General features: G+C 45.1%; 1 protein-coding gene across 3 annotated transcripts in view; it reads right to left on the reverse strand.

Moving 5' to 3' along the window:
* Positions 1-646: 646 nt before the first annotated feature.
* Positions 647-13039, reverse strand: part of RNPEP (arginyl aminopeptidase) — a 55532-nt gene continuing 43139 nt past the window's right edge. For all 3 annotated transcript variants that reach the window (XM_068111827.2, XM_078775362.1, XM_078775363.1), the window contains 4 exons: positions 11118-11226; positions 10448-10672; positions 2378-2520; positions 647-1100 (listed from right to left, as the gene is read on the reverse strand). In XM_068111827.2, the coding sequence (XP_067967928.2) occupies positions 954-1100; positions 2378-2520; positions 10448-10672; positions 11118-11226 (624 nt within the window). In that variant the 3' untranslated portion in view covers positions 647-953. The remainder of the gene's footprint in view (positions 1101-2377; positions 2521-10447; positions 10673-11117; positions 11227-13039) is intronic.

Genomic DNA, 13039 nt, shown 5'->3' on the forward strand with positions numbered 1-13039 from the left:
AGTTGTCTACGTGAGATGCGGTGGACCTGGGCACGACATTTAATGGGGGAAAAAGGGGAAGGTCGGTTCTACAGAGTGTTGTTTACAGACAATGGGACTAGGGAATGGGGGATTGGGGATAGTTGGGGAGTATTGGGGAAATAGGGGAATATTTACAAGCGGATATGGATGGAGGCCAAATCCCATATCCGCAACAATATTAAACCAACCTACGGGACAAGTCGTGTGTGTGGATGATTTTCACGACAAGGCACACGAGATTTTTTGAATGCCCCTTATTTTCTATAGTTTGCCGAATGTCACGTACCATATAAAGGGGCCTTTAAAATGCCCATGGCATTTTCCCCAATAATTTTACTCAACTCTACTTTGATTCTTATCACATTAAATTCTCCAGTTTGGTATTCCATATTGTGTATAAAAAGATCATCACTGATATTGAACTATTCCTTTTAAAACCGAATTAAAGTACCTTAAATATTGTTGATGGGCTCTGCAGTTCATCAACACCAGAACAAAAGTTGAACTGGGCATATCGCATTTGTAACCCGATCAGATTCAAAATTGAAGGCTGTTCCTCAGAGGGAGAGGAAAGGGGCAACTCGAGACACCTGCAAAAGTGTTAATAAACAACAATAACGTCAGCTCTTGCAATTACATTTTATTGCACCATCAGTTTATTTAACCATGTAACGCAAAATAAAGGGCAATTCAACTGAATTTGCCAAAAGGCATACCATTTACCAATGAACAAAAAGCACACGCAGTAACATGTGAAATCTAATTTGAGTAAATATCATTCAAACAGAATGGAGTAGCGCCTTTCATTAATCAAGTTGCATCAAAATGGGAGGTTATGTCGAACGCACTATCGACCCAGTATTTTGCAATCACATCAAATAAGGCCACTAAAGTGCTTAAACCACAATCGGATCATACCATACCCTTTGTGATCACACGAGGATCTTGCTCACGTAATTCTGAACTTGAATGTGGAGTTGCTTCCTCGAGTCTTGGAACGTTGAAAGCGCGAGTTTTCGCGCAGTCTCTGAGCCGGCCCACAGAGCGCGGTATATCGGCAGTGTGTACTTCTGCTTACCCTGGTGGACAGATGAGGTGCAAAATTAAATAAATAAATCGATGTAAGTAGTACCATTGGTACCAAATAAATAAATAGTAGCATTGGCTCACACAAAATTAAATAAATCAATGTGCTCACATGTTTAGCAAAAGGTGACGTATTACAACACCCAATAAGGGACATGCAGAATAATCCCAGAGGCGACGCAGTCGCCTGTGAGAGCTGCCCCAACCTGGGTTTGAATCATGACAGCTGTAAACTCTCATCCTGATTCATCATGGGCAGGATTGGTAGGGCAAGGCATCAATGTGTGTGTGCCATCCATCGGATAGGTGTTGAACTGGGTGCCCATCTGCTTCTGTGAGTTAGGGGTCTTTAGAGACCCCATGGTGTCCTTTGCGAAAAGTAGGTGAGCTATTGCCGGCACCCTGAACAAATTACAAATTCCTGCACACATGGTCAGTTATCCTGTGATGGATGGACTGGCAACCTGTCCAGGGTTAAACCGAGCCAATGGTACTACCTCAGCAACCTCACACCTAATGGTAAACAAACAAGATACACCACCCACCCCACCTGCTCCTCACTCACCCCGCCTCCTGCTCCTCGCTCACCCCGACTCCTGCTCCTCGCTCACCCCGCATCCTGCTCCTCACTCACCCTTCCTCCTGCTCCCCCCGCTCACCCTTCCTCCTGCTCCCCCCGCTCACCCTTCCTCCTGCTCCCCCCACTCACCCCTCACCTCTCCCTTGCCTCCTGCTACCTGCTCATCTCTACCCCCCTTCCTGCTCACCTTTCCCTCACCCCCTGATCCCTGCTCACCTCAACCTCGCCTCCTGCTCCCCACTCACCCTTCTTCCTGCTCCTCTCTCACTCACTTTCCTCCTGCTCCCCGCTCACCCTTTCACCCCTCTGATCCCAGCTAACCACCCCCCCCCCCCCCACCCCCTTCTTTCCACCTCTGTCCTACTACTCCCTCCTGCTCTCCTTGTCCTCCCTCCCCTCCTCTCTCTATACTCCCGTCAGTGAAGCGACTCTGCGTTGCCCGGCAATGCAAGGTACCTTTGCCAAGTATGCTTCCATTCAGCCATCGCCGACCCCGCCCCCTTCCACATAATAGTTTCCATTTAAATTACGTCATGGTGTCCAGGTGCTGGACACACATTTGGGGGGGAACCCATTTTGAATTCCAAAACATTAATGTATTTGACATGCATACACAATACACATACACACACTTATGCTCTCAGACCCAAAAGGATGACTTCAATTTTAAGAATGTACACCAAATGGTACCTGAGAATGAAGGAAATGGGAAACCTCTGCAAAGCTCGCTGTGAGGTCATTCTTCACAACTATCTGAGACCATCGCAAGCGCAGCTCCGCGTTTTTGGTCTGTGAGACCTTTGGATAAGTCTTCTCAAGTAAGACCACGTTGCCTGTTATGGAAGTGAAGAAATTAATGAAAAACACAAATGCAGAAGATTTTAATCTCACGAGGAAATCCCAGAAAAGGGTATCAGACATGAATTATGGGAGAATAAAAAACATTATTTGTAATAATTCAGTGAAGAATGTGAAAAGGGTAGCAGCAAAAAACAAAAATTGATGGTATTAAACAGATATATCACGTACTTGTACTTTGATGGTAAGTGCTCTCATCACATTGGAAGTTAATATGTAGAATACATGAACAACTAGAAAGAGCAATCGTAGATTGCAGACCCTCGCCAGGACGTGTTTTCAGTGGTTTTTAAGGCTTTTGTGTTTAAACATATATGGCGGCCACACAACATATATGTGACAACATATATGTGACCGATGACGTCTTTTTTTTTTTCTCCACCAGTTTAGCCCAAAATGATGCTCAAGAAATTTCATCTTGATTGGATGAAGTTTTGTACTTGTCGAATTGAATGAATGATCGGATTAAGGCCATTTTCCCCGCTACAGCGGGGGTTAGCCTTGCGGGCCCCATGACAATCATGGTTCCCTGTTTGAGGCAATGTTTTTATGGCCGGATGCCCTTCCTGACGCCAACCCTTGGTCACGCTCTTACGATGCGGAGGGATACGGTGTACCTATTCTAAACCGGGATACACACCATGATCATTCATCCCAGCAAGCTGGTACTCAATTTGCCGACCTCGGAAGGATGACAGGCTGAGTCAACCCACCTGGCGTTAATTCAGCGATCGACCAGGATTCGAACCCTGGATCCTAGGATCCCAAGCTGGCACCCGAACCGCTAAGCCAACACCAGGAATTATGACGTCATAATGGAGGCACCTATGACATCATCATTAACAGATGTTATTCCACATAGTTCTTTACAATGAGCCATGTCTCAAATTTTTTTCTGTGCAGTGCTTTGAGATATAGAGGTGCAAATTTTTCTGGGTTTCCAAGATGGCGCCCTTACCACGTGACCGATGACGTCATAATTACCATTTTAAAAATTACAGGAGTTGCACTGATGGTGAAAATTTCCTGTCAATCGGACCAATGGTTGAAGAGAAAATCATATTTATTCTGTGCAGACAGACAGACAAGACATGTCGTGCAGAGCACGATACCAGCGAAATCACTAAAATATGTTGTTGGCCTCTGATGACCTCAAAAATAATTGGTGGTTGAATTCATTGACCTAGTATGCAAATCCTCTTCAAATTTCAACTTGATTGGATGAAAATTGAGGATTTTAGAAATTTTTCCAATGTTGACCTTTTGGCCTATATTGACCTTTTGACCCCAAAAGCAATATGTTTCTTGCTTACGACCAACTCTACTTTTTGGTGAAGTTTTGTGAATATGAATGAATGAATGATCGTTTTAAGGCCATTTTTCCCCGCAAGGGCGGGGGTTAGCCTTGCGGGCCCCATGAAAATTATGGTTCCCTGTTTGAGGCAATGTTTTCATGGCCGGATGCCCTTCCTGACGCCAACCCTTAGTCACCTCTTATGATGCGCAGGGATAGGTGAAGTTTTGTGAATATTGGTTGAAAATTCAGAGAGCGGTATTCAGGATTGCAAAGCAGATAGCGAAAGAGAGGTGCACCGATATCTCCGATGGGGGTGAGTTCCTTAAAGGATGAAGTGGGACAAATCGTTGTGGACCCAGATTGAATTAAAGGAAGATGGAAGAGATATATGGAAATACTGTTGAATGCAGAGAATGAATGGGATGGCAACATCGAGAGTAACCCAGTTTTAGGACCGGCGGAGAAGATAACTGAGAAGGAAATGAGGAAGCGATAAAAGCAATGAAGGGTAGAAAAGGGGGAGGGCTGACGGGAGTTGTGGGAGATATGTTGAAGGCAGCAGGAAGTTGGGGTGTGAAGAGAATGACAGAGATCTGTAATCTGGTGGTGAAAGAAGGCCACATTCCAGTGTATTGGGAACAGAGTACCCTCGTCCCTCTATACAAGGAGCGATGGAGTGCAATCGAGCAATAAAGTTATTGGAGCATGGAATGAAGGTATTTGAAAGGGTGTTGGAGAGGAGGATGAGGAAGAAAGTGAAGATCAACGAAATGCAGTTTGGATTTATGCCAGGAAGACGAACGACAGACGCGCTTTTTATTGTGAGGCAGTTGCAGGAGAAGTACATGGAGAAGAGGAAGAAGTTGTTTCCTGGGTTTGTTGATCTGGAGAAAGCATTCGATAGGGTTCCACGCAAAGTCGTGACATGGGCATTGAGGAAGTTAGGAGTGGAGGAATTGTTGATCAGAGTAGTGATGGCAATGTACGAGAGCGTGCACAGCTGTAAGGACGAAGGACGGGAACAGTGGTGAGTGAGGTGAAGGTGGGAGTGCATCAGGGGTCGGTACTAAGTCCACTACTATTTGTAGCTGTGATGGAGGTGCTGGCTCGTAACGTATAGGAGGGTTTACCGTGGGAGTTGTATGCAAATGATCTGGTGTTGATTGGGGAGAGTATGGATGGACTGAAGGAGAAGATGAACAAGTGGAAGGAACGTATGGAGACAAAAGGTCTGAAGGTGAATATCGGAAAAACGAAGGTGATGGCAAGTGGTAAAGCATGTGGTGAGGTGGAAAGAATTGGGAAGTGGCCGTGTACTGTGTGCAGGAAGGATGTGAAGCTGAAAGGTGTGAAAATATTTTGCTACCTCGGAGACATGCTGAATGGAGAAGGTGGATCAGACTCGGCAACGGTTGCTGGAGTGAGATGTGCCTGGAAGAAGTTTCGGGAACTGAGTGGCATGCTGACGAGGAGGGGAGTGTCGTTGAAGCTGAAGGGAAAGGTGTATGCTGCATGTGTCAGAAGTGTTATGATTTATGAGAGTGAGACATGGGTAATGAACATGGAGCAGCAACAAAGGCTGGAAAGGGTGGAAATGCGAATGGTTCGGTGGATGTGTGGAGTATCGTTGAGAGAGAGGAAGACAAATGATGAATTGTGAAAGATGATGGGAATGGAGCCTGTGATGGATGCTGTGAAGAGGAATAGGTTGAGATGGTTTGGTCATGTGTTGAGGAAGGATGAAAGTGACTGGGTGAGAAGAGTGATGGAAATGAATATGGAAGGAAGCGGAGGACGAAATGCGGGCAAGGGGGTTAACAAGGGGAGATGTAGAAAATAGGGCAAAATGGAGAAGATTGTCATGGGGCCCGCAAGGCTAACCCCGCTTTAGCAGGGAAAATGGCCTTAAAATGCCTGTTGTTGTTGTTGTTGGTGGTGGTGGTTGAAAATTGTGACCTGAAGGCGACTGACATACAAACAGACAGAATAATGCACATGACCAACCAATATACTTGAAAAGTCTTCGATTTTCACAAGTAACAAACTGACTCAAATGCAATACCCTCTCCTCTGGCGAGGGTAACTAGAACGGCACTCGGTAGAATGCATACTTCCGCCAGGCTGCATAGTTTACGTTTTGTATCCACTGATGGGCCGGATCTGGATCCAGACCTGAACCAAAATTGAATCTGCTTGTTTTTGTCACCTAACCAACCAATTCACCTTGTTTAGTCATCCGTCCCCAACCTTTTGAAATACCATGTTATATATAGCTTTTGGCTTCATCTCACAATGGTGAAGAATCACTTCAAATTTTATAAACCTCTCGTATCTGGATCCGGATCTTCACCAAAATCAAAACAATTTCTCCTTGCAACATGCCCAACTTGTCCACCAAGTTTTGTCTCTATCCGTCCACAACGTTGAGATATCTTGCACGCAAACAGACAAAAAACAGCAGTGAAAACATGACGTCCACCCATCGCAGATGGCAGAGGTAACTGAAGAGTTCATAGAACACCTTACCACACCCTCTTGAGAAAGAAGATGTGGTACTTTATTAGAAACTTTTTAGTGGAAGAAGAAGAAGAAGTCAAAGTTCCCCCACCCTGAGGCAAATTTGATTGGTGGAGAGGTGGTAAAGTTTTGCCCAAATACTGCTAAACTGAAGGTTTTTGGAAGTGCAAACAAGGTGATTTGTGTTGTACAGTGTTCAAATCTATATCTATCTATAATTCCAGTAATCTCTGTATGTCTGTGTGTGTGTCTGTGTGTCTGTGACCGCTGTTTCTCGACAACCACGGGTCCGATATACTTTAAACTTGCCAGGTATATTGCTGGGGACCTGAGGATGTGCCTTTTCAAGGTTTCATATTAATCGGAGAAGTAGTTACCGAGCTATGTCCAAAAAACCATTCAACCAATCAGAGAGCAGCGAGCTATCACGTGTGCCGAACGTGCCGAACAGACTCTGCCTCGGACGGCACATTTGAGAGCGTATTCATTTATTTCACGTTGGCAAACTATGTTGCCGCTATGTTGGCGTTAAACTATGTTTTAAAACTAATTAAAACTAATTTGCGATTCTTTCGCTTTCCTGCGCGTTTGTGCACGCTATGGCAATTTCTTTACCAAACTCCGCAAGCCGTTCGCTTTGGACCAAACCATTTCATGTAAATAGAGGGGGGGGATTGTCACCGTACTCGCAAGCCGTTCGCTTTGGACCAAACCATTTCATGTAAATAGAGGGGGGGGGATTGTCACCGTACTCGCAAGCCGTTCGCTTTGGACCAAACCATTTCATGTAAATAGAGGGGGGGGATTGTCACCGTACTCGCAAGCCGTTCGCTTTGGCTTTGCGAATGGACCAAACCATTTCATGTAAATAGAGGGGGGGGATATAATTTTAGATATATATATAGTACGGGCATGCCCTAGTATATATAAATGCGGGTTGTCTGTGTGTGTGTTCGCAAACTGAAATGAACAGATCTTTGTCAAACTTTCAGAGGTTCATCAGTGAGTGACTGGGAGTACTTTAGGCAAAAAAAAAAAATTTTTGGAAAATAAAAAGTTCCTTTTTTTTGGAGTTGGAAAAAAATAAAAATCGCTCGATAGTGCCTGAGGCCTAAGCCTTTTAAAATTAATGAGTTATATACAAGGACACATTCGCATAAATAAATACCAACAATCACCAGACATTTGAATACAAATAAATCGAACAATTCTGGAAGTGTACGAATTTGGTAGTACGGCTTCTTCCTGAACGGCATCACACTCAACTCAAACGTGATAAACGGCACATTCACCCACCAGCATATATATGAACCCCCTTCCTCTCCTGTCTCCCACCCCTTCCCCCCTCTCCCCCTCTCCCTTCCCCCCCCCCCCCCCTCCCTTTCCCTTCACCCCCCTCTATGCCCTTCCCCTTCCCCCCTCTCCCTCCCAAGCCTGGCAACGCCAGGTACTTCTGCTAGTATATAATATAATAGAAATAAAATGAAAGTTTTAAAGGCTGTACAAAAAAACCCCCAAAATAAACCAATTAATCAGATGTGTGCCGTCTTTGATGCACAGTCTCTTACACCACCTTATTTAACACGTGACATTAGTTCTTCATGTCTGTTGTTTGGGTCCTTTCTGATGTCCCTTAGTAAGTTTCCTGTTTGGAATGATTTTTAGCTTGTCCTGTGCACAGCAGGAGACTGGGTTTTGTCATTGCGTGTGTGTGTCTCTGTGTCTGTGTGTGCGTGCATGCGTGTGTGTATATATTGTTACGGATCTCGGCCTTCGGCGCTCCCCTTATCAAGGGGGGGGTTAATCCCCATGTCTTGTTATCTGGCCGACCCGGGTCCTGGGGGTTATACGCTCCTTCCGGTCGGTATTATGTAGGGTGATTGGTCAATTTTGTCCCAAATACCTAATATTACTAACCCGACTGTAAAGCAGGGAAATAACTCCCGCCCGAACCACGGCTATTGGTGGAAACGCTGAGCGGATAGCGAGCCGCGATTCGGGCCGTCAACAGGGACTAAACCCGATTCTAAGCGGTTCCAATCGTGCCACGTTTACCCAATGATAGAAAGGACGAATGCGATCGGACAAGAGGAAACCAGAAGGTAGGAAGAACAAAGATGGGTTTATTAATGATATACAAGAAAGAAGCAGAGGAAACAAAAGAATGTACAGGATAGGAAGAGGAAGAAGCAGAACACAGGGCAGTCTTAAAAACAGTCTTACTCTTAATACCCCAGACAAACGTACACACACACGGGGATTGTAGTTGGATTGTAGATGGAACAGGTAGAGGGTCCGGCGATGAGGTCCAGGCTCCGGTCCAGCAGGCGAAACCCGGCAGGCAGCTCCGCGTATGGTTGAACGCGACCGGACAGTGATATAGCGTGGGGAAGCTGGTGTCCTGCGGCGTACGTAATAAATGCACGCTCGTGCCAAACTCCCTCTCTCTCCCCAATGTCCTCTTAAACAAGCGCGCCCTTCTTCTTCTCAGTCCTGTTCAATCAATCAAGCGCGCCGTATATCTCATAGGTCTCACAAAGGTACGCTCTCCCGATAAGTCCTGTGATCAGCGCGCTCTCCCGATAAATAAGTTCATAAAGCGCCTTTCCCAATAAGTAAGTTCTTTGATCACTGCCGTGTGCACGCGAGTCCTCTTCAATCAGCGCTGCTGTATCCCAGTAAGTCCTGTGAAAGGGCTTTGCGTTCGCGCTTATATAACTGGACCAGCGATCACTCCGCGAGCCAAAAAGCCACGCCTGTCGGTGATCCTGCCTCAGCCTTGGTTGGCTGGTGAGGGCTTACCGGCCACGCCTTTGATGACTGGATGACGTGGCCACACCTTCTTCTCGGCGTTCCGCCCCCTTTCTCGGGCCTAACCGCATGGCTTATGGCGGCGCTTGAGCGAGCGCTAAGGCAGCGAACACTGCTGGCAGAGGCCGTAATGGCGTCGCTTGGAGAGAGGTTAGCAAAAATGGACGGAATTGGGGACCTACTCTTATTTGATCGACACAACGCAGATTCAACTATTGGGAACACGGCCTTATCTAAAACACATACTAATGAGATAACTGAAGTCCTATGGTGGCCTACGTGTTGCTTGTGGACTAACTAGGGGTGCTACCTTTAACCTTTAATGATGAGAATTTATATACAAGTAATTATTTATAAGTGAGGGTTCTCAAAACCGCAACAATATATATGTGTTCGCACGTGCATGTGTGTGTCTGTGTGTGTAATGTATATGTGTGTGTGTGTGTGTGTGTGTGTGTGTGTGTGTGTGTGTGTGTGTGTGTGTGTATATGTGTGAGTGTGTGTGTGTGTGTGTATGTGTGTCCGGGCCATAACTTTTTTTTAACCATTCGAGTTTTGTCATCAAATTTTCACCAAAGCTTTTTTGAGAACATGAAGACAAATTAATAATTTTATCAAGAGGTCAAAGGTCAAGGTTGCATAAAATCGGCGATTTTCATCAAATTGACCTGAAATTTTAATAATTTGCATATTGGGTCACATAATTGGTTCACCAATCAAAAGCTAGAAGCTGATTATTAATTTTTTTGGATCTAAAGCTCATAGGTCAATAATTTTTTATTTTATATATTTTTTTTTTAACTCCTTTTGTGATTTTGGGAATTCTGAAGAAGACGATGACGTCTGAATACAAACGGACGTGGATGGGCTTTGCATTTTCGGATGCTTTCTAGTTCCATTTTGCTTGACTGCCACGCAGGTAGAAAGACAAACTATTTACCTTACTCCTCTGCGCGCATGCGCGATCGGGATGATCGGGATGGGATTCCTTACAATTTGCCAAATTCAGAGCCACACTACTACTAACCTGCAGGTTCCTGTTCCGATTTGTGTTAAAAATATATAATAATTCAACTGAAATCAAGTTGTTCTTCGATCAAAGGCCGACGTCTGTAGGCAGCGCAGACCCAGTGATCAAATTGTTTAACTCCGCTTTGCGCAAAGTGCATGGGGTAATTATTGAAGGAAATCCTGGCAATTGTGTTTTTGTTATTGTGATAATCCCGTCAAGTTATGTTTTAAGGAACAAAGGCATCCACAATATTTAGTGAACATACCTGCTGGAAGGGGAGATTTCACCAACAGTCTGTCCAAGAAGTACACAATTTGGTAGGTCTTCCACAAGGAAATATCAATTTGTCTCACTTTCTCAAGATCGACTTTGGGTGAGATCCACAGATTGGCAAGGTCATTTGCTGGCTTCATGAGCTCATCTCCCGCTGAAAGGTCTGGAAGAAATGGTGGCCACCCTGGCACATTCAACCACTGTTCAAACTCCAGGCCTATATAGAGTCAAGAGAAAGACGATGTTACAATTATATTCCAAAAACCTCAATAATAAACAAGAAGAAAATTGATCAACGTGTCGCCAATGAATGCTAAAGTAACAAGTTTAGCTCATTTACAGGGAGGGGAAGAGGGAAGGATGAGGAGAGTGAGAATGGGGAAGGAATGGGGGTGGGGTATGGTAGAAGGGAAGGAAAGGAGAGGGGGAAGGGGAGTAAGATGGGGTAAAAGGGGAGGTGAAGGCAGGGGGAAAGGGGAGGGTAGGGAGAGAGAGATCCGAGGGTGCGTTCAAATTTCTACCAATTTTATGGATGTAATATATTGACGTTTTCTCCCAACAGTAAATATTATCTCCTTCTTGTTGTCCTATAAAGTTATATCCACCGAAAATCCCCAACCCCACTTTTGGCAAAAAGTGATTATCAGGTGAATGCAACTCACCTGGCTTGTTGGCTACATCTTGTTGTTTCAGCTCTGGAAAGTAACCAAGGTAGAAATCCAACATGTCTTCAGCTACAATACTTTGAAACTTGAACTTTTCAACATAGGCCTGAAAAGGCAATAAAGTATACAAATAAAATGCAATCATGTCAGACAGATGTTGAATTTAAAGCATTTCTAGACATTAATTATATAATTTCAAGTAAATGATGAAGGAACGATGTGCACAAGGCCTGGGCTAATCGAATATCAAATTACATTCCAAACTTGGCTCAGTTGAAAATACCTTTGGACGTATTTCATATGTGATCACCAGACGACTCGAGGTATAATTTGCCTTTGTAAGAGCCAATAAAATTAATTATGTGAAGCTCCCAAAGCGAATAACTGTGTTCATACTGTACAAGCCATTGTGCAGTATGAATGTACGAGAGAGTGGTGTATGGCAATACACATAAAGTGGTGATGCCAATGTACGAGAGAGTGGTGTATGGCAATACACACAAAGTGGTGATGTCAAGGTACGAGAGAGTGCGTACAGCTGTAAGGACGAAGGACGGGAACAGTGGTGAGTTTGAGGTGAAGGTGGGAGTGCATCAGGGGTCGGTACTAAGTCCACTACTATTTGTAGCTGTGATGGAGGGGCTGGCTCAGAACGTAAAGGAGGGTTTACCGTGGGAGTTGTTGTATGCAGATGATCTGGTGTTGATTGGGGAGAGTATGGATAGACTAAAGGAGAACATGAACAAGTGGAAGGAATGTGTGGAGACAAAAGGTCTGAAGGTAAATATCAGAAAGACAAAGGTGATGGCAAGTGGTGACGCATGTGGTGAGATGGAAAGAACTGGGAAGTGGCCCTGTGCTGTGTGCAGGAAGGGTGTCGGAGTGAACTCCATTCAATGTACAATGTGCGCTGAGTGCGTTCATCAAAAATGTAGTGGTCTGAGAAGGTCATTAACCAGTGTGGCAGCTACATTCAAGTGTAAGGTGTGCACAGAGGGAGCTGCAGATGGAGGAAATGTTGAGTTAGATCTTGAAGACGGCGTGAAGCTGGAAGGTGTGAAAGCATTTTGCTACCTCGGAGACATGCTGAATGGAGAAGGTGGATCAGACTTGGCAACGGTTGCCAGAGTGAGATGTGCATGGAAGACGTTTCGGGAACTGAGTGGCGTGCTGATGAGGAGGGGAGTGTCGTTGAAGCTGAAGGGAAAGGTGTATGCTGCACGTGTGAGAAGTGTTATGATTTATGGGAGCGAGACATGGGTAATGAACATGGAGCAGCAACAAAGGCTGGAAAGGGTGGAAATGCGAATGGTTCGGTGGATGTGCGGAGTATCGTTGAGAGAGAGGAAGACAAATGATGAATTGCGAATGATGATGGGAATATTGCCTGTGATTGATGCTGTGAAGAGAAACAGGTTGAGATGGCTTGGTCATGTGTCGAGGAAGGATGAAAGTGACTGGTTGAGAAGAGTGATGGAAATGAATGTAGAAGGAAGTAGAGGACGGGGAAGACCGAGAAAGACTTGGCTAAAGATGGTGGAAGAAGAAATGCGGGCAAGGGGGTTAACAAGGAGAGATGCAGAAAATAGGGCAAGATGGAGAAGATTGCCATGGGGGTTAGCGGGGGTGACTATGGAGAGTCACCTTCGCGATTTTGGCCTGAGCCTTGCTTTGTTCACTCTGTGAGTGATCACTCTGTGAGGCTGATCAGGGCGGAAGTTCTAGCACCACAGACCTCCCCATTAAGCTCGGTGCATACTTTCCTTACCTGGATATTGAGCAGACAACTGCGAGCTCCCCGGACACTAGCAGTTTCCTTTGCTGATGACAACCTCAAATACTACCGCCGGTTGGACCTTGTTCTTCGGGGGACCGTCGCTTAATGGCAACGCTCAGATCTTCGATTGATTGTTCATAAA

This window comes from Myxine glutinosa, chromosome 4 (assembly GCF_964187855.1).
Source record: "Myxine glutinosa chromosome 4, kmMyxGlut1.1, whole genome shotgun sequence".
Classification (NCBI taxonomy): Eukaryota; Metazoa; Chordata; class Myxini; order Myxiniformes; family Myxinidae; genus Myxine; species Myxine glutinosa.